The sequence below is a fragment of the Eutrigla gurnardus genome (genome assembly GCF_963514095.1).
Source record: "Eutrigla gurnardus genome assembly, chromosome: 11".
NCBI lineage: Eukaryota > Metazoa > Chordata > Actinopteri > Perciformes > Triglidae > Eutrigla > Eutrigla gurnardus.
The window spans coordinates 8,438,510-8,466,258 of NC_139925.1; the positions used below are offsets into that span (position 1 = coordinate 8,438,510).

A 27,749-nucleotide genomic window follows, 5' to 3' on the forward strand; every position below is an offset into this window, starting at 1 on the left:
AAGCATTTTTTTTACATTCGAGAGGCAGATTCTAGCTTTTGTGTAAAAAAAGATGCATACAGGAACCATGAACAACGATTTTCAACCCTGGTGATTTTGATTTTTTTTTTTTTTTTTTAATTAGCAAAAAAGGCAAGTCAAGAGTTCATAAAATACCACTAAAGTACAAATAGTGTAGTTACCACACAATCCCAATATACCGTCCACAAGCAAGTACTTTTTTGACATGCTCTTTTAGAATCATTTTTAGATTTCACAATGATTTAATTTTAGCTTAAAAGCACACATCTGCAACCCTAACTTTCAAAATCCTAATCGACTCATTTGTATAATTTCTAAGACACATCTGTAAATAAAAAAATTAAAAAAGGTACACAAAAGACCCTGCTGCACTATGAAAACTTAACAACTCTTGTGTCTGCAGTTTTTAAATCTGAAACGTCATATGAACCGGTCATTCAAAGCTGCCCCTGCATCTTAATTCACAGCGGGCGCACATGGTTGTACTAAATCATTTGAATTCTGAAACAGGTTGTTGTTTTGTTAAGAACCCCATAATAGTCCATTTCTACCGGAGGAAGAACTTTTGATGAACCTGAACGTTTGGTGAAAAAAAGGTACAATACAGTAGAGTATTTAAGAGATCATTTTATTGAACAACCCACCAGTAAATGATTATTAAATAGCAGGACGGTTTTCTCTTCACCAGCACTGCAGCCCTTTGCTCTGGTTTTTCCACACCTGAGCTGATTGACGTATCATGTCATATCTCCATCTTCTACAGTGTAATTTTCACTATATTGTGCAGTACATAACTTTGACATCACAATTTAAAAAGAAAATACTCATTTCATTTGACTATAAAAAAAATCCATAGCAAATGTGCCCAAAGAGGAATACATTAGGATTATTATTGGGATAATTGCTCTTTAAATCTTTCATTGGGCTCTAATCCATACCACAGAACACCGTGATCCACTGCTGCCCACGCCATTCGCACCGTGGTAAACGTGGCAGCCCACTGTCCTGACGGAGACACTACGATAGCACCGCCTGCACCGCGGACACGGTCTCCCATGTACTGCAGAGACAACCGGGAAGCATCTGCAAGTGATTTGCCTGCAGAGGGGGAAACATAATAGATGGAAAATACTCATACTCTAATGCACACAAATCAATATAAGCCATCGTTGCTGCCATGTTCAGATACAGTAAATAAGACCTAAATATCTGCAAATCTATGTCATTTAAAGTCATAATGTTAAAACAGCTTAATTTACATCAAAGTATGAACTTGTTTACTTGAGTAAACAGACAAGACCACATTTCATTCTTTCAGACCTACTGTATATAATGCATTTTTAATTGAGTTATTTTAATATGTGGAGAGTAAGACATAGAAGTTTGTAACAGCTCATCCTCATTTAATAAATGCAGCCATATTTAAAATTGTAATACCATCAAATCAAATTCTGTAAAAAAATAAATAATAATAAAGTAATAAATACACAAATATTTGTGTTAAAACTGTATTGCTAGAAAAAAAGGCTACAATCCAAACCTTCAGACATTTACACTATTATATTAAGACCAGATAAAGTCTGAATTAATAGTGAGAAAGTGTGATAATTCACCTTGTTCAACATGTGACAGGATGAGTCTGGCCAATGTCACTTTAAGAATAGACTCTCCATGACCGGTAGAAGACACTGCACCACTGAAGTTGTCTGCGTATCCTCCAGCGCCTTATTTACAAGACAGAACACGGAGAGGAAATTTCACGCATTGGTGTCCCCAAATATAAATATAAAAATGAATAATAAAAAGAAAGTTGAGGGTATAACTGAAATGATGCATTGCTCTTAAAGTGTAGCTCGTTCAGATAAAGTAACTGTAATGAAATGTGATAGAATCGGACTTAATGATGATGACTTCTAATTTAATTTTAATCTCCTTTTAACTCCAGCTGAGAACGTGCTATTTGAGATGAGTGCAAGTAAATGAAGTCATACCAACGATCGGAGTGTCGCCCACTCTGCCCACCATTTTATTTCTAATCCCTCCGGTTGATGTTGCACATGCAACATTGCCAGCAGAGTCAACGGCAACCGCCCCGACAGTATCATGGGCCCTGCGATGAGAACAAAAGGTGGTGAAGGTGGCTTATATATCCTCTCACTCCCCAACAGCCACGCAGAGCCATTCTCTAGGTGATCATCGTTTCAGAATTGAGAAATAATTTAACAAGCATCACATTTAATGGACCTCAGAATAATGACATTGTGAGCCAAGGTTAATTAATGTAAATGCAGTGTTTCTGTCTAGATTTGGTCCGCTTGAAAACATCCTCTTCTGTTTATAAGCACATTCCTCGCCATGCAGACTCCAGGGTTTATCATTATTATTTTATTTCGGGTTAGTGTCACACCAGGATAAATATAGATTCATGAGGACATCTCAGTCCAGACTAGAATGGGTCAGTCAATCACTGCAGATACGTACCACTGGCAGTTGTAATCCTCAATTAACCCACAAACATAATTCTTGCTTTTCATCCACTCTTTCCTCTCATAGTCAGACACCAGCGTATCCGTGGGAACCGTGGCCATGCCGATGCTCTCTGCGAACAGGTTTGCACCTCTGTCTGTCAACATGACGTGGGGCGTCTGGAAGGTTCAACGGCACAAAACATGGGAGAAAAAACACAAACAGAAAATGGGTACCATCACATTTGCATTGATGGGCAATAACACTACTTCACTGGTGTTGTGTTCATCGCACACACAAGCTGTTTGCATTAGAAACCCAAATGGCTAATTAAATCAGTGCCTTGCTAACCACCGGTGGTCTCTTGCGGTTTCTTGTAAAGGGAGACAAAAGCAAAGTATTTAGGACGACACCTTTTCCATCACTGCCCGTGCCAGCGTCACAGGATTGGCAATGTTCTTCACTGAAGACACGGCACCACTGGCAAGTGTACTTCCATCCATAATGATGGCGTCCATCTCCACCTCTCCCTCAGTGTTTAGCACTGCTCCGTGTCCTGCAATCACAAAATACAATGCAGGTGCACAGCTGAAAGTGAATGTCCATGAAAACAGGTGGGCCTTTATCAAAGAGAGATGATGAGGCTGGAGGTAAGATTTCTTTCTGACTGTGTGTGGAGGTCTCACGCTGCCTGCTACACCCTCTAAGTCCACAGGGGGGCAACAGCGCAGTACAAAAGAACAGAGTAACATAATTGAGGTCCAGTTTGTATGTATTTGTAAAGATTTGTGTGGTACATAAAAACATGATTTCTAGTGGTGTTTATGTATAATTCAAAAGCTTCTAAGATCCAAAATGTAGTTTTAATGTATCTTATTGTATACAAAAAAAAAAATAAGTTAACATCTATGTGAAGCATGTTGGTAGATGTTGATGATGATGATGGCTGATTTGCTTACATGGAAAATGTCCCGAAAAAGCAAAAACTAAAAAAAAAAGTAAATTAAGATTGTTATTCCATAGAGTGTAAAGACAACTACCTTCTATTGAGGATGTTTATGTCTTTTAAAATTGCTGGGGTCGCCATGAGGGCGTGACACATACACATAATCTAAACAGATTAGATTTGGGTGCAGACTGCTTTTGGGGTTAATGCCAGATTATGAGGAGGATCCCCATAATCAGTCAGTAACCTCACTCGCCTCATCATCAGTCTGATTCTGAGTCTAGATGAATGTTTGCATCACCGCCAGCAGATGGAAACATTGTGCTGCAGACAAATTAGCCTTGTGGGAAGGCAAAATCTTGAGATACCGGCACAAGAGTATGGGTACAACAATGTTTTGGTGTTCTTTTTTTTTTTTTTTTTTTTTTTTTTTACATATTCTATGATGTCTCCTACATATGCAATTGATTTTTGAATGCAAATATTTAGCTGCAAACGTGATTCACATATGACACTAAGATAGATTAAAGATAAATAAAAAAAAGTGCACAATAAAACCAGGACGATTATAAATGACTTAGAATCCATTTCATATGTAGGAGACTTAAGAGAATATAAAAAATAATAATAAAAGCAGCAGTGATCATCAGCGACTGGCTCCTGCATGGACAAGCGGGAGTTGTTTTGTAAACTGATGTACCAGTGAATAATAATAATAATAATAATAATAATAATAATAATAATAATAATAATTTGTTTCATAAGATCTATTTAAATCTCTTAAGATTAGAGTACAGTCCATTTTATTAGGTACTAAAATGAATGCGTTTGAATAAAACCATCCTGCAATGAATCCAATAAACTGGAGTTGTTAACATTGGTAAAATGTAGCTTTGTGTGCATGCAAGCGTGTCTTTATAGTTAATAAATACTGGTTAGAATAATTCATTATACCTGCATTAAACACAGCGTTATCTTCCAGAGCCCTCACGGCTGCCTCAACAGCATCCAGTGCACTTCCTCCTCTTCCCAGCACTGAAAACCCCTCACAAGCTGCAGCCTTTACTCCATCAACAGAAGCCTTGGACAGGTCATCAGGTATGTTCCACGCCCCGCCGTGCACCACCACAACGGCTGTCTTTAAGTCCCTGCAGGAAAAAACACAGTTTTATGGAGTCTCACAAAAGCTGAGGAAATATTGGTTTGCTGATATCTACACAGTCTTGTTTGTGCCTTTGAGGTAATGATTCTTCAAAAGTTTAGATGTCTATCTGATAGTGTTGTAGTTAAATGTAACTGCTGCAATCCCACCGATATTGATCTTGCCGATCGTGCTACAGGCGGACTGTGACTGACACGTGACTCTATTGCCCCTCTTAAAAAAAGAACAAAAGACACAAAGAAAATTAGCTCCATGCTGTATCCTTCAAGTTCCCAAAGACTGGGTCGGGACTTTCAAGTGGGTCACAGGAGAATTTATTTGGGTCGCCATTTGCAGAATTTCTACTTCTTTCTTCTAGACTTGTACTGAACATTTATATCTGCAGTACACATTTGAGCCACACGGGGGAGCCTTAATTTGTTTATTTTGATAATTGTAGCCTATTTCTACTGTGAAAGGCGGAATACATTCCTTCACACAAAGAATTGAGTTATTTTTTCAACCCAACAGCTGAGTTGAGACTGTTGGTTAGTTTAATTGGGTTGTTTTCATTAAATTGGGTAATCTAAGAACCCAATTTGCTGGGTTATTGTCGTTGGCAGTTGAGTTATTAGCTGTTGGGTTGTAATTTCCATTATACTGTGTTGGGTTATTTCGGACTACCCAACATGTTGGGTTGACGTTCGCGAATGCGCGACCAACAGTAACGTTAACGCCACGGTCATGGACATACTGAGAGACTCAGCTCTTTACAAAGCAAGGTTTGTTACGTGAGCACTATTGTTTCACCACATTGTTTAATTTATATGAATAATATGTATATAAAGCTTATTGTAGTAACCGTGTATGTTGGTCATACGAATCGTTCAACGTAATACACTCTTAAAACTGCTGGGTTAAAACTAACCCAAATTGGGTGAAATTGCTAACCCAGCGCTGGGTCCAAAAGGGACCGAGCCAATGCTGGGTTATTTATACCCAGCGCATTGGGTTGAGGATTTGACCCAGCACGCTGGGTCAAGATTTTGACCCAACAAGGGGTTAAAACTACTCATGCTGATGAGTAAAAGCTACCAAGAAATGGGTTACCAGGTTATCAGTATAGCTGTGGTTAAAAATAATACTAATTTTATTACCAACATTTTCTAAGAATGTTACATTTAATTTACTTCAACTTCAGTAGATGTAATTTGATATAAATTACTATTAAATGAGGAAACAACAAAATACTCTTCCAAACATCCTTTTATTGGTAAAATATAATTTAACACACACAACAGTGTAAAACAGTATATTAGATATATTAACATAATAAAGACCTACATAATGCGGTCGCTGTATCGGTCCGTCGTGGTAAAGAGAGAGCTAAGCCGAAAGGCGAAGCTCTCGGTTTACCGGTCAATCTACGTTCCTACCCTCACCTATGGTCATGAACTTTGGGTCATGACCGAAAGAATAAGATCCCGGATACAAGCGGCCGAAATGAGCTTCCTCCGCAGGGTGGCGGGGCGCTCCCTTAGAGATAGGGTGAGGAGCTCCGTCACACGGGGGGAGCTCGGAGTAGAGCCGCTGCTCCTCCACATCGAGAGGAGCCAGTTGAGGTGGCTCGGGCATCTGTATCGGATGCCCCCTGGACGCCTCCCTCGGGAGGTGTTCCAGACATGCCCCACCGGGAGGAGACCCCGAGGAAGACCCAGGACACGCTGGAGTGACTATGTCACCCGGCTGGCCTGGGAACGCCTTGGGGTCCTCCCGGAGGAGCTGGGGGAAGTGTCCGGGGAGAGGGAAGTCTGGGCGTCCCTGCTCAGGCAGCTGCCCCCGCGACCCGGTACCGGATAAGCGGAAGAAAATGGATGGATGGATGGAAGACCTACATATATTTTTACATCCAAACATTTTACTTTAACTTGATAGGGCAACACTCTGAGATCTGGGACAGTGGCTAAAACTGCACAACTAAGACATTATATCATAAAAACTAACCCTATAACCCTCCTTTAAAGACACCAGAACCCTATCATTCTAGCATTGCATTGCATTGAGTTGTGCTCTCATGAGCTTCACAACGTTTGAAACATCGCCTGGTATTTCAAATACAACTGATTGAATGAATTCCCAAACCTGAGTGCATGCTTTTGGGTAGACGAGATCAAAAACATAGTATGCCTTGAAGCATACATCAACAGCTCCGAGAAGTGATGGCTGCTCCAAAGCGGTCCCATTTAAGACCACAAAAGCTTGGGAACACTCACGCTCCTCCCCCAGCATCAGAACATGTGGATAATCTGTCGGTGCCCTTGAAAGGTACTCCACCATGTTAGTTCCAGGCTGAGAAAAAAAACACAAAACAAAATTGATACAAGTTATTACAACAGGTTTAGCTATATTTAATGTGTTTCAGTGTCCTCAAAGTGCATTTTGTACAAGAGCCATAATATGGCTGTTGGAAAATCTGAAATACTGTACAAATGTACTGGACTGAGTTCTGTAGATGGAGGTTTCCAGGATGTGTCTTATATGCCTTCTGTGGAATACATGTACAGTATATACTCTTTATAATGGCAGTCTATATATTTTTTAACCTAATCATTTATGAATTCACCATTTCTAAGCCATTGCAACTTATTTTTATTCTGATGTACACTATATAGTGTACAATCTTAATAAGAGAGAAAGAATGAGAGAGAGAGAGAGAGAGAGGAAGGGAGATATACACTACTTCTGGAGTGTCACAAATTGAAAGAAATATAAAACCGTGACAGACAACATGACCCCAAAACTCTGTATGGATTGCACCAAGGATTTGTGAACCATTCCACCCCTACCCTTAACTCACCGGCTGGACATCAATGAAGGCTGTTCGACTCTCCAAGGTGCTGGGCCGGAACACTCTCCTCCCAACTTTGTATGGTGCAGCTGGGAGGAGGACGGGTAGCAGCAGCAAGGCGATATCCCCTTCTTTGTCTGTTAAATTAAAATATCAATAAAATGTTACATCAAACATTTAAATCATTATTTCATGCAAGTTAGATTTTGAATATTTATTCACTGGATCCATAGGGGTCCATTCAAACTATAGCAGATGACAAAATAGGTGTTATAGAATGCTACAGATGGCAAAAAGATGATTATGAAGATGTAAATGATTTCCTATGGAAAGTTAGGATGAATGGACAAAATATATGGCCATATGTTAATAACTCTGCCAATGACAAAATCAGTAAATTAAAAAATCTGATTACCTGCCATCTGTAAATCTCGATTGGTGTCAGCAGGCTTCTCCTTCTTAGCCATGCGAATTATGTTCTGTGAGAACACAGGATTCCAGTTTTCAGTCAGTTTGACAGAAGCCTCCGGATGCAAGAGGGAGAAATCTTGAGAAATCTACGTACAAAGAAAACATAGACAGATGTTAAATAAACTATCATCGATTGTTTACAATTTCTTCTTCTGAGGAAACCTCACCATGCCTGGAGTGTCCACTAAGCGAGGAAACTCAGCAATGATCTGAGGAATTGGCACCGTGCCATTTGAACGGATCCACTGTGCCCTGTGGATGGCAGTGTCATGCATGTACTGGACAACCTGGGATTGGGGCCAGATGTTATTTTTTAGCCACTCTGTCATCTGGATGGCACGCTCTCCAGTTATCGGTGATTCTGCAATAATTGACAAATCAGAGAATTCTAAGGACCTGCAAGACAGACACAACTTTGTGAAAGTGTGAAATTTGAGTGAGACAAGTTTAGTTTGTTGCAAACTGGACAATGTGTCGCATTTCACATCTATTACAGATAAGGACATGACCCCTTCTGTACCTGGCACAATGGTCTGGGTTTCTTTTTGAGGCACCTCTGCTGAATTCTTCTGCTTGCCACATCGGAGCCTTTTCCGTACATTGCGGAGGCGCTCCTCCAAAAACCCTGTTGCTGGTTTATGATTCCTCCCAGGCGTGAACCATGCATCCTTAAGATTACAAAGTTAGAAAAACAAGTATTAAAATCACATATGGGAATAGCAACAAAAAAGAAATGAAGATCGACTGACAGCTACATGCTTGTCCTGCAAAATAGTCTTAAAGGAAAACACCACCGCATTTCCATACTGAACTATGTTCTGCTCTGATGTTAGACGAGGTGATACATACCTCCCTCTCCTCTGTGCGTGCACTCGATGGCTCTTGCGCGCACTCCGCGCAGCGCTAATTTGCTAGCATGTAGCTTGTCCCAGTATATTCCTTAGGATCCAAAGGGGGGTGAAGTTAGAAGCGACCAAGCACTTCCACGTTGTCCCTATTTAAATACGGTTACGTGAGTAGTTACACGATCCAAGTTTGGTTACACAAAATGAAACATGCCAATTTTTCTAAGCGGATAACAAGGATAACTATATAGTATGGCGGAATAACAACTGGAAGCACTTCGACGTCGGCGCAGTAATATCATCACTCAAAACATGACGGGACTATATACCTTCTGCTTGTTTTCACAACCCTGTACGATGCACGTTATAACCATGATGTTTGATTGTTCACAAACTATCTTACTACAACCTGATGCTTCCTCAACTGTGCACAAACTACTACAGGCAGTGCAGGCGACGGCATGTAGGTCACGTAGGTTCTATTGACGGAAGTAAGAGGGGGAGCGGAGTGATGATATTACTGCGCCGACGTCGAAGTGCTTCCAGTTGTTATTCCGCCATACTATATAGTTATCCTTGTTATCCGCTTAGAAAAATTGGCATGTTTCATTTTGTGTAACCAAACTTGGGTCGTGTAACTACTCACGTAACCGTATTTAAATCGGGACAACGTGGAAGTGCTTGGTCGCTTCTAACTTCACCCCCCTGTGGATCCTAAGGACAAGCTACATGCTAGCAAATTAGCGCTGCGCGGAAGTGCGCGCAAGAGCCATTGAGTGCACGCACAGAGGAGAGGGAGGTATGTATCACCTCGTCTAACATCAGAGCAGAACATAGTTCAGTATGGAAATGCGGTGGTGTTTTCCTTTAAACAAGCATTGTTTGAGCTGAGACAGAGAAGGTGAGGTGAATATTTTTTGATGGTGAATAGTTAGTTCCTTAGTTAGGTATTGCTTTATTTAGTGTTGTAAGGAACTTTACTCACAAAGCCTGTGCCCATAGAGTCTCTCAGACATGGAAACTGATCCACTATTGCAGACGCCAACATTGTCTTCGTACCTGAGGTTGGACTAAATGACAAAATGAATTTTATCATCATTTGTTGACACTGTCAAACAATCAACCATTATACAGCTGAATATTCTGTGTGACAAACACTTACTTTTCACCGAAGCGTTCCATCAGGTGCGATACAAGAATTCGGACCATGCATCTTCTTTCGTTGAGAGAAATGTGATGGTTTTCTTCAAGACTGCTAACGAAGCATTTCCCATCAGGCGTCTTGTTTAATATCTCACGGATATTCTGGAAAAGCAAGGAATGATTTAAGGAATACAAATGCAAGAAATTAACTAGTTTATCCCTGCCTTAAGTCAACGTGCAGCTATGCTTGTTTACAGGATTCTTAAATTCGTAATTACACATGCTTACAGAGAACAGATTAACTTACATGTGCTTGTTGCTCCACAATGTGCTGCACTGCAGGCGACTCTTGGGCGGAAGCTCCAACAGCAGACACTGGTTGGGGGCTTGAATTCTTTAAAAAGTGAAGATCCAGACATAGTGTGAAGTGGTTAAATGGTTCAACAAAATGATAATGTGTCATGATGAAAAAAATAAAGATTCAGACTGGGAATACTTACAAGATATACATGACTGATGGACCTCTCACCATAGCACTATTAATCTTTAATTGCATTATTTAAATCAATTGCAGTAATGAGGTACACTGTCACAGGTCTGGACAAACAGCATCTAATCACTACATTATAACAATATTTACTAGGGATGTCCCGATCCGATATTTGGATCGGATCAGCCGCCGATATTAGCAAAAAATGCATATCGATATCGGATCGGCCTGCACGGGAAAATCCCGATCCGGACTCCCGATCCAGTTTTTTTTTTTAACTCCGGTCCGTGTTTTCCAGCGCACCGATGTAGGTAATCCATTCCAGTTTTATTCCGTTTTTCCCCAAAATCCGGTCCGCGTTTTCCAGCACACCTAGCGCACACCTCGCGACCTGTCCAGCATCCACTAAACAACAACAAGACGGACTTGTGTGCATGTCCAGTGTTTCCCCTACCATTGTACAGGCCATAAAATCAATACGCCAAAAATAAGCCACCTATCAATTCATTCATAAATCAATAAACATTTACATTAGGAGCGCCTCCGCGCAGCACAGCAGACTTGCTCCGCAAGACGCGCAGCCACAACAATCCTCGCCGCGCGCTCCCGCTACGTTCTCCTTCGTGAACTTTACGCGTTTGATGTTGTTCTGATGCCGTTCCGCCTCGTTAAACCACCACGATGTCGCTTTCTACTTTGAAAACACAGAGTTGACACTGTATTTTGATAAGCTGTTGCACTCTTCAGACTCGTGGTGTGAGCGGAACCGGACCGGTACCGGAACCGGACCGGCTTCCGCGCTGCCTGCTCGCACAGATCCGCTCGTGCGCACATGCGCTGATGCAGGTCGAGTGTTGTCGATAAATATATGCACTCCTTCAAAACAACATCAAGCCATATTGTGTGTGTAGTTTTAGGACGTGATGACGTGTGTACGGGCTAAAGCCCGTTTGGGCTGGAGCAGTGTGAATGCAAAGCAAGGGACTCCCTGTGGGGGAGGATTGTTTTTGATAAGATGTGGAACTCTGAGTTAACCTATTTCTACCTGAATTTCTATGAACTATTAGGCTGTTGAGTAAACCTATAAATTATATTTTACTTGATAAAATAAGACAATATATGCACTCATGTCGTTGTAGTGTTTTACAGTATCTGTAGCTATTAATGTGATGCTCATCATTTTCCAGACATATTTTTCCAGCCCCTAATTTTGGATAATTTCCATCAACCGGCATCTTTAATCTTTAATACATGCTTGGATCGGCCGGTATCGGTATCGGCCGATACTAAAAGCTACAATATCGGTATCGGATCGGAAGTGCAAAAAGCTGGATCGGGACATCCCTAATATTTACAACTATATAGAGTATGACCTATTCCAAGTCTATGTTTAAAATACCCTATACCTCATGGAAACATAATGGTTGTCATCATTCCCCTTGTGAGACTTTACTACATGGAGGGGGTGATAATCACAGATGCAACCAATGTCAACTGCCTGGATTTCTGTTGTTAGACACACAGTGAAGCCAAAGACATGCCTCGCAAAGCCTGTTGTCTCCCATTTTTGCACAATCAGTTTGACCGTTGAATTCACCAACACAATCCTCTGAATGGTACCAAACTGCAGCTCACCATCAGGAGAGTGTGAAAGCAAAAGTGTCATGCCTGGCCTATACCTGATTCCTTTGTACACTATCCAGTCTGACAGATACACTTCTGTGAAAACGGCAACTCCATCAAAACCACTTTTCACCTCCTCAAAGTTATCTATGGTACCCAGGAGTGAGGTGCATCCTTGCCCAACTTCAAAATCATGATTAAACATTTGGCCAGAGAGCAGAGTGTAGCACATCATCATCTGATGTCTATAGGCCTGCGTTTTACAAATGTTCTTAAAGTTGCAGGTCACATGGCTCACCCGTTTAAAAAATCCATGTTTTGCCTCAAAACGCATGGACCAAAAGTGAACCAGAGGCCCAAGCGCTCTGATGGCACGAGGGTAATGCAGCATGAAATGGTGTTTTGGCTTCAAGTGTCTATGTGGGTAAAGCTCGGCATATAGACAATGATGTTCCTCAATGAGATAACCCAAAAAGATTACTGCCCCTTGTGTCAGTGCAGGAGAAAAGATCAACTCCATGCAGCTTAGTAATGAAAGGAGCAGTGCCCAGTGCTGGTTCCCCTCAGGCACCAAATCCCCTATCATTAGAGGCAGCAATCTTAGTAGGCACCAGGTCTGTGATGCACTTTGCCGAAGAGCGCCATCAGGATTTTTCAAGTCCTGGGGTTTTATGGCAGATGGCTTGTTGTGAACATCACAAAACCCATAATCAAAGCTGGTCAGTCTATAGTTAAGCTGTTCAAGTGTGAAAAGTTTTTGTTCAATCAGTGAATTAACGACAAGCTTAAGTTCGTAACCACCAATGCCCTCAAGGATGTCGTGCATGATGTCAGGAGCAACATTGTCAGTCACATGATAGAACTCCAACTTGTTGAGGGAACTGTCTCTTTTGATGCCAGTTTCACTTAGGTCGTTTACAAGAAGATCTGAGTTGTAGTTGACTTTATCACGAATCAATGCAGAATCCTCTACAGTCTGAACCTTGAGAACCTCTCTTTTTACCCGACACCATTGGCACACACTCCTTGCGGCAAAGCTTTCTGTGTAACCAAGGATGCTGTTAAGTCCAAGGTTATCTCCACAGACCTGTGCTACACCAGCCCTGACAATGCCTTTGAAATGAGTGGTGTCAATCTGAATACCTTCCTCTTCCAGTTCCCTGATGTTGTTCACAATTGGGTCAAGAATTGCATTCATGCCATACGTCTTAACATCATCAGTTTTGTAAACTGCCAACAAGAAGTGAGACTTGAGACTTGAATGATACTCTGGCGGCAAACACTTAATAGTGTAATAGATGAACCCAAGTTTGTGGACTGAAGTTTTTGAGCCAAGGGGATTTACCATCTCACAATCATCACAGTAAAGAAGTAACGGGACAGAGAACTCTTCAGGGAAAAGTGTATTAGTCTGGAAGGCTGCACCATCTCTAAAATCCTCAAGGGCTGTACTTTGCTGTTTTCGCCACTCACTGATTTTCTCCATTGTCCCTGGACTTTCCAAGATGAGCTTAAGCATTTTTTTCAAGGGCACATACTGGAAAGTGTCCTGAATTGCTACTTGTCTCACAGTACCTGTATCCTTGTTAGTTACCTGTGTGTAGGAAAAGCCAGGGAGAGGTACTGCCTCTGGCTGCACAAAGTATCCAGAATCTGTGAAGTATTTCATTTGTTTGTATTCAGATTCAAAGCCCTTGAATGGTTCAGCAGCTAAATCGAACTGCTGTAGCAGTTCTTCACATTGAGGAGTTTCAGACTGTCCTATACCTCTTAAAAAAGAGGCTGTTTTTCTTTTCAAACTATCAACTACATCTTTGAATAGACTAGATGTGTGTTCAACAACATCTCTGATGGCACTAAATGTCTGTGAGGGCTTCGACTTCAGGCGAGCTAAGAAGAGTGCAACTCTGTCTTTTATGCTGTCCTCCTCTAACTCATCCCATGCCTCTGATGTGTCGGTGCATTCCAGCTCATCAGAAATACTGCACTGTGGTTCTTCTGACCTATCAGGACAATAAGCTGAAGAGCTTTCTCCGGCTGTTGCAATGTCAAACTCAACAGCATGACCTAACAAATGTCTCCTGAATGATCTTATGTGGTTAAATGAACGCTGACACCCAACTTGAGCACACTGGAAAAATGTTGATGTAGAGTATACATTATGCATTACCCTCAGGTGGCTGAAAAATTGTCTAACATCCTTGCCTGTAGACCTTTTACACTTGAAGCACACAAAACCCATTATGTTGAGACCTGTGACTCAAGGCGTACCTCTAGCAACTTTTTTAAGTTATGCTGAAACTTAAGTCGTGGCCCAACAAGGGGGATGAGGGAGGCCAAGCTGTTGTCATCCAGCAGACTGAAGGACTCTTTGTCTATCTGTTGAGCTGCAAGACACAACATGACATACACTGAAATGTGTAGAAATTTAGCCATACTAGTTTCAGAATCTGTATTCCTTTGATACTGAACAAAAGACTGAGGTGAGGTGTTCAGGTGTTGTACCTTCAAAAGTTGGGATCAACTCGGCCAGGTTCCACTCGTGAAGCTTTTCTTTGACAAACTCATCCATCTTTCAAAAATGAAAACAAACATTTTTAGTGCCACATATAAATAAGTATAAATAAGAATATGTAAAACACCAAACAAAAGCTCTATGTACACAGTAAACATACCATAAGTAACAAATCATTGCCTTTATTATAATAATAACATGCAAGCTCTGGTCTGAGGTACTGTGAGGAAAACTACCAAGAGGACTTTCAGTGAGAGGAAGAAGTGAGAAGTTACTGCAACGTGCGACAAGAAATAGTTAAAGTCATACAGACCAATGAGCCCAAATATAAATATACTTCGCCCCACTATTCTCCATAGACAGAAAATATTGTTGCACAGGCTACCGGAGTACATCGTAGCGGGATAATTCAATGTTGAGGCAATATAAATTTGATAACAACACACTCCTCGCTCGAGTGGGATGTCACGCAGCGCAGCCAAAACAGCACCACCACTAGCTAATGCACAGCACACAGCTGTGTGTATGCTTACGCTGCGGATTACACGCGTTTTAATTAAATTAAGCACACATAAACGTATTAATAAGGATAATAGGAGCTAGCGGAATTGTAAAGGCGGGTCCACACCGGACCGAAAATCGGCGTCTTTGAGAGAGTCGGCGTCCGTGACATGAGTCTCCTTGGTGTGGTCGCTCGAATCGGCCCACGTCGGCGTTCATTTCAGCCGATTCAAATGTGTAATCCGCCATTCGAGTCGGCCATATTAAGTAGCTAGTAAGCATTTACCGACGCGAGTCGGGCAGTCGGTGCGGTGTGGACCCGCCTTAACGTTACTGAAATTACCCGCAGCCAAAACAGCGTCATCACACATACTCAAACTAACCAGAACGAATGAAGCAGCCAACGTAATATTCGTACTAACGTTAAACAGTCAAGCAATACAACTCAAACTAGCAAACGCAAGATTGTTCAACCTTGTACTCCCAGACGAGTGCTAAATACGGCACTCACCCGACTTTGTTTGAAACTCACTCATGTCGTTTTACCGTCGACAGGCTACCAGTCACACACACGCACGCACACGCACACACACACCACCTAAATACAACAACGTATAAGAAAACAATTATGTTGATACATCAGGTGAAAATAACTAGCTAGCGAGCAAGTTAGCTAGCTAGCGAGCAAGTTAGCGAGCAAGTTAGCTAGCTAGCGAGCAAGCAAGCTAGCTAGCAAGACACGGAAAAAAACGGCTCAAGTTGCAATTGAGGTGAAGTGAGCTAATACTGTGGTTTGTAAATAATAACTACGACACAACTATTTGGCTACCACATTAAGCTTTCAAACGCAGATATTGTAGCCTAATGCATTCGTTTTTCTTGCCATTTTCTACTCACCTCATGCACTTGTCTGAAGCTGGAAATTGCTGTGTCCAATGGCGATCAGCCTCATCCCTTCAGCCCGCCAATCCAATCTTCAACCCAACCTGCTGGGTCAAAATAATTAACCCAACCTTGGGTAAAAGTAACCCAATCTGCTCAAAACCCACAGCTACCCAGCAAGTGGGTTAGGAAAACAACCCAGCAGTAGAGTGTATGAGCGTGTGTAGCAGTGACTGTGAGCTCTCGGTCATTTGTAGTTAACGTTAGCGATAGCTTGTTACGGGTAACGTATGTTAACAGTTATGCACACCCACAGTGGGCCAACGTAAACGTATATGGTTTTAATACATGGAAGCCTTTGCGGCCAGGGCTTTAGGGAATATGAGGTTTAGATGTGAGTTAATGACGCACCAATGAGCAACGTTACTATCGATTGGTAAGTCACCAAGCTGTTAGCTAACGGTATTAGCATGCACAAACTCAATTTCATTAAACGTAGCAAGTTAGCATGTTAGCTGGGTCGCTATGTAGCAGTTTCGAAGTAACTCGAATATTTTGTTTTAAAGTTAAAGTTAGGAGGACAACGTGAGGTTTTTCATCAATTTGGCTTCGAGAAGTTAATTGTTACAACAGTGAAAATACCTTTGATTTAACGTTACTGAATGAGTTATTTATGATACGTTTGTTTTATTTTAATTCTTAGTGTTGGTTTTGCAGTTTGATTCTCCCACCTCATGGACGATTTTGTGAGATCCAAATTGATTGAGTGGCAGCTTCCAGGGCTCATTGACAGGTTTAGTGGTAAGTCAATTTAAGTTGTTTCCATGTTCCACTATTTTATTGGTACTAACTTGGTAGCCACTACTATTATAAATAAATTGGGATAATTATTCACTGAGCCTTAAGCTACTGTCTGCTAAAGGACCACTATTTTCCCATATTAATTTTAAGGAAGAAAATAGTTTGTGTTGTACCAGATAGATACTCTATTAACCTCAGTGTGAAATTCAGTTGTCAGCTCCTCAATTTTTTTTCTTTGCCTCTGTGTGCAATGTCTGTTTTTATGGTTTGGTTAAATTTCAAAATTAGGACTACAGATGGAAAAAAATATCTTAAAGCTAAATCTGGGATGTTTACAACAATTTTGTCCCATTAATTTGAACATTTTACAATAGTTCTACTGCAGAGAATTGTGTACAATAAAACAGAATTTCTGTAACACCTGGCCATATCATAACAGGTTCTGATTATATAATGAAACCAGGTGCAAGTCATGAATAGCAAGGAACACACAAGCACTAAAAAGATTTTGGTGTGGTGATTTTAATGTTTTTTTTTTCTGTGTTCCAGAGGAGGCAATTGATGAAGAGAGCTTTGGCTACCATGATCTTCCAACCATCACCACCTTGATTCCCAGAATAGGCGACAGGCTCAAGTTAATTAAGAAACATAATGAAATTGTAAGTAATGCAGTTGCATACATAGTCACCACATCCTAAATTTTAATCAAGACAAAGCGATCAACATACAACTTTACTCTTTTGACTGCTTGTCTTTTTAGTTTAGGGTATATACAAGTTATGGGATACGTTTGCTTTAGATGTAAAGCTTGAATTCCTGGGGATGTTTCAATGTTCAAATGTTTCAAAATAGTTCATATGTTTAGTTTCTAAAAGTTTGTGTAAATCACTGTTCCCTATTTTTGATAAAAAAGTTTGTTACTTAAAATATTTTGTATTCTGTGAATTTTGAATTTTAATACATATTTTTTCTTAATTTTTTGTGTCAGAATATATTTAATCAATAAATAATGACCATAACAATATTATATAATTATAATGAAATATTAATAATTAGAAATTAGCAACCCAACTGATTGAGTAGAAAGAACCCAGCAGTATAGTCAAATTGAGCCTATGGTTGGGTTATATGAACAACCCAACTGGGTTGTATAAACAACCCAACTGTTGGTTTAAGGAAACCAACCCAACTTGTTGGGTCAAAATAACCCAGCATGTGTTCTGTCCAATATTTAACCAGTGTTGGGTTAAAAAATAACCCATATTGGGTTGTTTTTAACCCAACATTTTTAAGTGTGTTACTGAAGAGAGGATAAAAAGAATGTGACATCCTGTTAATGAGGCCTAAATGCATGTATTTGATCTTTCTATACATAATAAATATGTTTTCCATAACACATGCATTAAACAAAGTTGTGATTTATCAAATGCATGTCTCTCCTAAATGGCTGCTTTGCCTGCTCCAGATAATATAAGATGAAGTGGAAATATTCATTTACTCATTTACACCTTCCTTTGAATTCTGTGCTCTTCCACCTCTCTTTCAGGTTCTGCTTAAATCTGCTCTTTCCGTTCTCCTAAAGGCTTCTGTGATGCCAATGTGCTTCTCTCCCGTTCCTTTGCACACTTGCTGCTCTCAGTGTAACGCTAACAAAATCGCCAGCATCTCCACAGTATGCACCTACACACATCGCTGATTGTTTACTATTTTTAATGTTGAAAACTGGAACTATGAATAAAATGAAAATTGAATTAACATAATTATCTCCAAGCACTGTGAGATCAACAACAGGGTCAGGTAGTATCCGTGGATGTATTACTGATAGTGGCACCGTGAGACTCATGTTGATTCCAGTTCTCTCTTAGTTCTGGTATTGAATATTATCATGCAACTTTTTGAGATATGAACCTGCTGCAAATCTACACAACACACGACACTGACACTGAGGTCCTGCTGCCCCCATTCACTCACTTCCAGACATATTATTGCATCAAATACTTTCTAACACTTGTTTTTTGAGTATATGCATCCAATGTGACTCTTTCACCAAACCAGAATCCCCCAAAAACAAAGTTTTAATCTCTCAGATTCTTAAATAATTAGTTTTAAAAGGCTACCAATTAGCTTGACTGCAAACACTGGAGACCATAATTTATTAGAAACTAACAACGGACTCACTATACTACCTTGAGCCAATCTCTATGCAGCTTTCCTGCATTTTGCATAAATGTTGTAGTGGCTTTAGTTCCACACTTTAAGTTTTGTACCTTTGCTGATCGTCTCGCTTCCTCCCGGGGGAGAAAACCTCCGCCATGGTCACGTAACGTCGTGGGATTTGTCAAGCGTTGTGCTCCCATCCATCCCGAGTCACCACACGCGTGTCAAGATCAACTTCCGTCAAGCCTTTCAAAATAAAAAGTAAAAAATTAAAAGTGTTAATCACTTCGAAGAATAGATTTTGACCGACAATAAAAGGAGGCCAGTTCTGTTACGTTTGTGTTTTATGTAGTCTTTTTTTTTTTAAATGTAGTTTTATTTTGAAAGTGAAGCTCGAAAACCCCGTTTGGATTCTCGCGCCTGGCTTGACGAAGGCGGGACCAACAGGGGCCAAGAAGAGGACAGAGTTTATCAACCGGCTAAGCAATCACAAAGAGGTCCCTTCATCACTGCTTACATAATAATCTTAATAATAGCCTATTATCACCAAGTTGTATGGAAATTAAGCAGGAAACCCTTAATTGCACCAAAAATATACAAACAGGTAAACACTCCAAGTTACCATCACCCTTCCTCGTGTGATAGGCAGGTCAATAAAGTGCATTAGTGAAAAAATATCAACTTCAAGGAGAATCAGAAGCAAACTTAAAAGTATATAAAAGTAAGTTCAAACATGTATGGAATGTAACATACAACGCTGCGAGTCTGATACAGAAACTGAACAAAAGACAAATTAGAAGAGATAAACACAACACTGAGGGTCCTTAGATCCTCAGAGCATTACACTTATCCTGCGTTTTTAAATAGAAATATTCAAAAATCAACCTTGAAAGGCATATCTGCATCACATGGATGTACTGCACTGTCGCTCTTTGGTCACTAGAGGGCAGTAAGAATGCGTCAAATCCAAGTTGGAACACTGATTAATTGCAGCATTAACACAGAGTGTTGACATTAAAATAGTGTCCGTCACAGAAGTCCACTTTGTCTAAAGTGACCTGCAGCAGTCTGATACAACTCTTATTCTCTCTGCACTGATAAACGTTTATGTATAAGCAGCTATTTTCCCATTCACATCTCGTATTCTCTATCCTGTAATGCCACAGTGAAGGAGCATAATGTGTGTGTCTCTTCTGTTTAATTTCAATCTGCTTTAGTCTAAATGCACAACCATACCATAGGATTACAAGATTAAACCACATTTACAGTCATAGTCATCACTACCATTAGTAGCCACCGTAACAGCGGCAGGATTATCATCATCTTCGTCATGAGTCATTTCACTGAATGAAACTAAATCAGTGAGGGTTCAGCAAGCATGAAATACAAAGACAGTGCTGGCCGACATGGGCCCAGTCACTTATTTTAGGCGATCATTCAGGAAAAAGAAAATTGTGTCTTATATCAGGGAGACATTTATCGTTAATTATAAAATGAAATGGCGAGGATATGCGATCAGTACTGGCTCCTTCCAGGCCTGCTTGTCATATAATATGAATATAGAGGTGCAGAGAAAAAATGGTTGGTTGGTTAATAAAACCAAAGCTGCATGGGTGTTCTGAGTACTGCAGCGTGTTAGCGGAGGGGGGATATGTTGAGTATCCCAAGGTGGACAGAACATCATTAGATTTTACAGGCAAATTTAATTGGGTCTCTGTCGAGAACATCAGAAATCGACTGTCATTCACTTAACACCGGCGTCTGTATCCCCTCACAGCCTTTATGACTTGTGAACAGTGCCGTCAGAATCAACTCGAAAGGTCAAGTGGAGCTAGAATTGGTCATTCAGCAGCCTCTTCTGCTCAAATTGAATAGTGAGTAAGCAAAGCAGTCTGTGCTCCATGCTGCAGATGACTTTGGGATTCAAGTCACTTTTATGTCACGACAAGATGAGACAAACGCTTCCACTGCTGACACCACTGACATTGCTTCAGAGAGACTTCACATTGAAGCTCCCAGTGTCTTATAATTCACAAGCAGAAAAAAAAAAAAAAACTCTTCTTGACTCCTAATAGGACAGGAGGTGAACATGTTACACGGGGATTTCAGCTCTGCTCTTTAACTTTTAACAAACAGTGAGGTAGACTGCCAGACATCGTATTGCATATTTGCAAGCACCAGAGTGAGAAAACCAATGAGGGATGATCTCAAACACTTAAAATAGCCAAAGTAAAACAAATATGCACAGTACACAAGAAATGAGAGCACTGAGGTTGCTCCCTTCCCATAAAGCCTTCAAATGCTATTAAAAATGGAATTAGTTGGACATATAACGTTGCACAGCTTTTCAAGGTGAGTGATTTACATCATGATAATACGGTCAAATTTCTTCTTGGATTGTGAGATGTTAGAGTTGATCCCAGTTCAACCCAACAGGGTGTAAAATGTTCTTCTCTGAAGACCTCTAACATGAGTGCATTCGGATTAAACCATTTTGGAGAGAGGGTGCAGCATGGCCATTAAGGCGCACAACTAATGAAAAACAATAATTTATTCCCGAGTACATGGAATGAAAAAGTTAGCATCAGAAATGATCCACATCCAGAGAAATCTCATGCAGGCGGCGTTCATCACCACGGACAGCGACACAGATCCAAGGCCACCAGGCTGCACTTGTAGCAAACAGCATAGTTCATTTGTCACACTTTGTCACAGGAACAAGCCATTCTGGGGAACTTTGGGAACTCTTGGGCCGCTGCACATTCTGCCTGGCTGAAACTAACTAGGGACCTAGAGACAATGTGGTTGGCACAAAGTGACTATGATGGTGTAGCCTATCTATAGACCTTTTGCAACATAAGGTGCATAAAACTTACACAATAAATCAACCGCAAATCACATTTTGAGGTGAGATTTATTGCCTGGATCCACCCAAATGCAACCTGAACTTTTTTTTGTTTCTAATCCACTGCCTGCACATCGCCCAATTGGTATGCGCTCAGCGGGGGATGGTCTTTGTTTTCCAGCAGCGCCTGTCCCAGAATATGGCCAATAATGATGCTGAGGGGCGGGGAGCAGCGCGAGCCGCAGACCCAGAGAGTCTGGCGGGGAGCCGAGGAGAGGCAGCAGGCAGCGGTGGCAGCAAGGCGGAGCGATGGGCTCACACCTCTGAATCACAAGTCAGCCTCCAGTCGCTCACACACCTCCGACTCCCAGCTCAACATCCACTCGAGCATCGCGGAGAGCGGGACGACTAGTTTTCTTCTTTCTTTCTTTCTTTCTTTTTTTTTTTGGTTGAGGGTTTTTTTTATGTGCTTGTGGCGCTCATAAAAGACCAGACCGAAGCGGGATTAAGGTTTTTCATAGTTGCATTCCGACGCTCAGCAACTGTCGCCTCACCTGCACGGCGAAGAGGTCCGCTGCGTTAATAATGCATCCAGATAAGTACTTACCTGAGCTGGTGGCCGAGAAAAGCAGCTTGGACCCCTCCTATGTGCACGCCTCGCGTCTGCTTACAGAAGGTAAGACAGGTGTTTTGTCCCCCACATCTACTCTGAGTTTTGCACGTTATTTGTTGTTTGTTTTACCAGAGGCATTCAGCCTGTTCCCTGCAGCTGAAAGCACTATTGCATTGCATTTCACAGGAAGTGCAGTGATCCAACGCAAGCTGCCCTTGACTCTTAATGCTGGCTTGATGGCAGTGTATTCACCGTGCAGTGTGTTTAATGGAGGGCGCTGCTCTTTGACTCCGGTGCACAACTTTTCCCAGGTTTCCTTCCATTGAGGGGAAGAAATGCAGTGATCACAGAAAGTGAAGTGTGTTAAGTAAGGGAGACCCCCCCTCTGCCCTCCAAGGTCACGCTCTGGCACAATAAACTGTGTCAAGAAGTTCTCCGGGACAAAAGGGTGAAATGAGGAACTGCTCTACTTGTATCACTGAGTAGATTTAAACTGTGCTGTTAATATCAGGATATGCTGATGTCATTATCACCCAATCAAGCTGCACGTTGCTAAAGACTTGGTTTTCAGCAAACTTCCACCTGGAGTCAGCTGGAGCATTTACACCGACCACACGTCATCATCAGTCCAATGTTTTCTCAGAAGTGCAGGCTGAAATGTGAGCGCTGCTACTCGTAAAGATGTCTCATAGATTGTAATATGACAAAGAAAACGGCTTAATACACCATTCAGGTGAACGCAGTTTAGCGTGACATTCTCTTTATAGCACTACTTACAGTAACTGATGACCGCCATCAAGGTCACAGGGAGGACTTAACGCCATTTAGACAGATGCTCTGCAGTCTTTCTTCTGATTTAATGTTACAGTATATCTAACGGGGGCGGCGTAGCCCGCAGTAAAGTATGGTTCTTCATACTGCCGGCAGCCTCGGCGTCATTCACATGCTGACAATGTGTGACTCTGGATGGGAAACTCATCATCGCAAAGCAAACACAAGAACTCGTTCAGGCCTACAGATGTAACTTTTGCACGTCTCCAGCGCAAATCCAGACTATGTGCTCTGAAGCACGTAGTCTGGTGAAGAGATATACTTTTATATCTGTGTGCTCTGAAGCAGATATACTTTTATTCTAAGTGTCAAAGGCCCAACAAACAGGAAAGCACTTGGTACTAAACACTTGAATGAAGTATATTAGATATAACACGACCAAATGAAACATAGAAAACTTCCATTTGTAGACTGTAAACCTTGAACAAATTCCCAGTTTTTACTCCTGTACAGTCTTTGAGGTGTTTGTTAAAGGTGGTCCAGTCAAACTGTGCGCCACATTAATGTGCTCTGATTGGACGGGGCGTATTTGCTCTGGTGGCTGCTGCCCCGTGAGCTTCCCTGTAGAAATGTGTTGATGAGACACCTGACAGTCCCGCTCTCGTTCGCTAACTGTGATGCAGATGGGATCATCCGTCACACAGCAGACGTTTGCCAAATTGACTCGAGGCTGACTCACATAGCCGGGATACAAACAGAAAAATGCCTGTCTTTACCGCAGTGAACAGCATCTAGCATGTTAAAACGTGTTGTCCTTTTTTTAAACCCCATTTTATTCAGTTAAAGCAGTTTGGGGAATTAATAACAGATTTGCAAGAACTTGCAGTCCCCCTGTTATATACAATACGGTAGAGTCTTCCACAACACAGTACAATACTGTGTTTTTCTATCCAGTATTTTGTTTCTGGTTTGCAACACAGAACAGTGTGCATCAAACACAATGAAGACCAATCGGAATAATAAACTGTCAGTCTCATATTGTCAACTCTGAAAGTGCAGAATACTCCACAAACCGAATCAGAGTTTCCCAGAGTTGTTGTCGTCTTTATCAGTCCCGTGCTCATGGATAATGCAGAATCATACATTCATCAGCAGACGGCCAGATAAACGGCCGTTTACAGATTTATAGATTCCCGGCTACATATCAGTGAATAGCAAAGCATGTAATCCTGCATTTATTCACGTCATGCACAGTAAAACGGCATAGCATGGAATTACCATGGTCGATGTTAACAGCTCCATATTTATCAAAGTGAATGTGTCTTTAAAATGATGTTGCCTCCTTAAAAAATAATGTGTCTTTCAGCTGATTTAAAGCTGTTTGGGACAAAGCTCTCCCAGGGGTGGGGGTGGGGTGGGGGGGGGATAATTCTCCTTCAGAGCTCTGTCTGAGCTTCTTGTTGCCTTTGATAATTAAAGTAGTGATAAAACAGGGAAGATTACTTTGTATAATATATATTAAATGCAACATTACTGGGTTGTCTTTCCATGTTATTCCAAAAAACTGCACCTTTTTGGACGCAAAGCCTCTTATTTCAACGTAGCATTTGCCCAGTGATTGCTAAGATTGTCACGGACATCAATTCCTTCATGGGTTGCACATTTATTTGCCTTTCACTTAATAACAGTGCATTCGTTAACACGTTAGAAAGGAAGCTTTAATTGATCCCAGTGGTTTGTCTCCATGCCACGTAGGCCAGCCCTGCCATGACAACGGCAGGACTCCTAAATAACGGTGAAAAGAAAAGCAGACACAGAGGCAGAAATTAGATTACGGCATTGCTTGTTGAGAAAAACAAACCAGGTGTGTGTGTTTTCATTTTTAGCGGAAAATTGCTCCACATTTATTTTGCAATGGAAAGATTTTGTTTACATTGTCACTTAGCATTTTGACGGGGTACGTTGTATCTCCGATGCCCTCAGAAGTGCTGCTCGGCACGGTGACAACACAAACAAATCTGCTAGAGATCTGAAGGATGTGGGCTTCTCTGAATTGAAGATGAGTATTGATATGGAGACTCATGCTAAGTAGAGTGTAAGAAAGCAGGAAGATAAAAAAAAAACTGTTTTCACAAGCACAACTTCATGATTTTGTCAGTTTATTGTCCATTTATTTTGGTATTTGGAGTTTAAACTGCCCCTGTCTTGAAACATCACATCGTCTGAGCTCCAAACAGCCTTTCATCCACATAATAAATTACTTTTGTACTCATCATGTCCACTTCCTCTCTGCATCTAGGCAAGCTCTGTTTGAGGATGAGTTTTCCCTCGAGCACTGAGCGCCACTTTCTTGCGGTCCTCATGTTTAAACACAGGAGGAAGTATTCTTAGAAAGAGAGGAAATAACCAGCAGTTAATTTCAGTGTTAATCAGTTTCTGCTTGCACACATTGTAAATGGCCAATTCTGTGCCACATGATGAAAAGAAGCTCACACCATATTTCGGGCAATGACCCTTTAACTTTAATTAAAACGAACCAGACAATGCATGAACCCGTGCGGCGGACTGCAACTATTTTAGCCGTAGCTCCAGTCAGCCGATAACGAAGACCTATAATTAGATATTGAGATGGGAAGCTTCATTGAGTGACTGTTAAGAAGATTTAAATCTATGCAGGGAACATATGAGGCTTTAAATACAAAAAAAGGTTGCAGGCTTTGCAAAAACACAGATACACATGCACAGGGACGTACAAATTATATTAAAAAGTGGTTTTGCAAGACATTTTAGCGTGTAATCTACCCCTCTCTTATTTAAAAACTCACGTTTTCAGTGCATCCACGTCGGCCTGTATCCAGCAGGACCCCAGTAGTGACGGACACACAACAACCCATGCGGTGTGACCTATCAAAAGGACACAAAAATTACATTTCAGGAAAGTGATACATTGCATTACATTCTCAGCATTTAGCCGACGCTCTTATCAAGAGTGACTTACAATGAGTACATGGGTCGAATAAGATTAGACTCCAAGGTCGCGAGTATTTCAAGCAACTGAAAAGAGTGGATGAGCCTCAGCAGCAGCACTCAGACAAAAGATATAAGATAGCAGATTATGTTACTGTGCCTCGTGTGTTCGTATATAAGAGGAAAGTCAAAGTGTACAGGAGTAACAGTAGCATCAGGTATGTAGAAATAAATGTAAATGTCTTTGTGTTGCTTATGGTCTTTGCAAATACTGTGGTTGCATTTGAATGTTTAATAAATCACTTTCAATTCACTTGTCAGTGACAGATTTGAAGTGAGTGGTATTTTAATCATGGAACAAGTACACGCTGATGGAGGCTAATGTGCTGTTTTGTCCAACATACCAGTAATTACATTTACACAGATTGTCCCACCAGACAAGGAAATAAAGTGCTAGAGGGAGCAGAATGCCAAGTAAACACGATTAGGATTGAAAAAGGAGAAACACGTCGATCACGGAGGAACAAATGAAGGAGTCAATCAAAGAATGAATCGTGGCTGTGCGGTTTTTGCACAAATTTCACCTCCAAAAGTGTGAGAAATTAGCATTCATTAGTAATGAAAAATATGTGAATTTTAATTGAACAAAACAAACTAATACATTCATTACAAACAACCCCATCCAACAACATATAAAACACTTTCCGAATAATTGAGGCAACATCGGCAGATAGCTTTACTTAAAATAAACATCAACAGGGCTGAAGAGAAGTCAGCAACTACTGATAAAAAATACTATGGGATGCTCAATTTGCATTCTGAATATTTGTATTGATATTTGCTTGAAGAAAATACAACAGCATCAAGTAAAGATGTACAAAATATATTACCTTTGTGCCCTCATCGTCCCCCAAAGTCCACTTCCCTTATCTAAGCCACTCCTCCACCCTGTTCCCCAGATTCAACTGTAAAAAATAACGTATAGAAGGAACAAATAGTTTGTCAATAGTTTGAAAGCAGTAGTTGCTGTTGTACTGTATGAAGCCCAGCCCCGTATCAGGCACCAACACAGTTCCAAGCCAACACTGGTTCCAATACAAAACACACATCTAGAAGATACATCTACATTAAAATATGTGTATAACAGCCAGATGGATGGATGGATGGATGGATGGATAATATATTTTCCACTCGGCCCCTCACGTTACTGGCGTGTTTAAGAGTAGCATCTGATGGTGTGATGAGGTTGATCCAACTTTATAATGTCTATAATTTCTTGTAAATTTGCCCCTTTAGTCTCAGAGAATATCCAAGTTTTCCTTTTTATTAGTTAAGACTTAAATTTGAGAAATGTCCATAAATCTTCCTAAATGTATGCCTTCAATATATATCTATATATATATAATAAAAAAAAGAAGGAAATTACCATATATATATATATATATTTTTTTTGGTTTTACCTAGAATGGCACATATGTTGGCACATATGTTGTATGTCTGTCTTGCATTTGTAATAAATGGATGATTATTGAAACACTATTATGATTAACGTGTATAATCTGCTTGCCTTTTAATATGTCATTTGCATGAATAGTAATGCATTTTTAACTTCACTGTCCATCACACGCTCGGCGGAGGATTCGAAGACGGCCCTATAATTAGATTGAAGATTTAATAGGTTATCACTGTGTCAACGCCTGAAT

At 40.8% G+C, this 27,749-nt stretch overlaps 3 protein-coding genes and 1 long non-coding RNA gene across 5 annotated transcripts in view; 1 reads left to right on the forward strand and 3 right to left on the reverse strand.

Annotated features, from left to right (window-relative positions):
• Positions 1–698: 698 nt before the first annotated feature.
• Positions 699–19,060, reverse strand: LOC311020541 (isoaspartyl peptidase/L-asparaginase). The gene is made up of 7 exons (XM_084020631.1): positions 18,961–19,060; positions 4,388–4,581; positions 2,901–3,043; positions 2,503–2,666; positions 2,013–2,131; positions 1,635–1,745; positions 699–1,119 (listed from the first exon to the last, which is right to left on the reverse strand). Exons 1-7 carry the CDS (start codon positions 19,005–19,007, stop codon positions 911–913), a joined length of 987 nt encoding a protein of 328 aa, XP_083876757.1. The 5' UTR covers positions 19,008–19,060; the 3' UTR covers positions 699–910.
• Positions 6,592–9,786, reverse strand: LOC311020684 (uncharacterized protein; the record flags this gene model as incomplete). The annotated part of the gene is made up of 6 exons (XM_084020892.1): positions 6,592–6,923; positions 7,432–7,559; positions 7,838–7,979; positions 8,061–8,254; positions 8,414–8,561; positions 9,724–9,786. The coding sequence occupies 6 exons, from the start codon at positions 9,784–9,786 to the stop codon at positions 6,618–6,620; spliced, it is 981 nt and encodes a 326-aa protein (XP_083877018.1). The 3' UTR covers positions 6,592–6,617.
• A 2,819-nt stretch (positions 19,061–21,879) lies between the features above and the next one.
• Positions 21,880–27,749, forward strand: part of khdrbs2 (KH domain containing, RNA binding, signal transduction associated 2) — a 52,981-nt gene continuing 47,111 nt past the window's right edge. Inside the window, exon 1 of one of the 2 annotated variants that reach the window (XM_084020630.1) lies at positions 21,880–22,371. In XM_084020630.1, the coding sequence (XP_083876756.1) occupies positions 22,281–22,371 (91 nt within the window). In that variant the 5' untranslated portion in view covers positions 21,880–22,280. The remainder of the gene's footprint in view (positions 22,372–27,749) is intronic. The other variant, XR_014597910.1, reaches the window with a different exon arrangement.
• LOC311020542 overlaps positions 25,273–27,749 on the reverse strand; it is a 66,046-nt gene continuing 63,569 nt past the window's right edge. Inside the window, exons 3-4 of the long non-coding RNA XR_014597911.1 lie at positions 25,905–25,983; positions 25,273–25,465 (exon numbers count right to left, since the gene is read on the reverse strand). This is a non-coding gene — a long non-coding RNA (uncharacterized lncRNA). The remainder of the gene's footprint in view (positions 25,466–25,904; positions 25,984–27,749) is intronic.

Coding starts and splice junctions, on each gene's coding strand:
- LOC311020541 (XM_084020631.1), bottom strand. CDS start 19,007: ATGGCGGAGGTTTTCTCCCCCGGGAGGAAGCGAGACGATCAGCAAAG. Junction 3,044..4,387: donor TAACGCTGTGTTTAATGCAG/GTATAATGAATT, acceptor TTGTGATTGCAG/GACACGGAGCAGTGCTAAAC. Junction 1,120..1,634: donor CCTGTCACATGTTGAACAAG/GTGAATTATCAC, acceptor CCCCCTCTGCAG/GCAAATCACTTGCAGATGCT.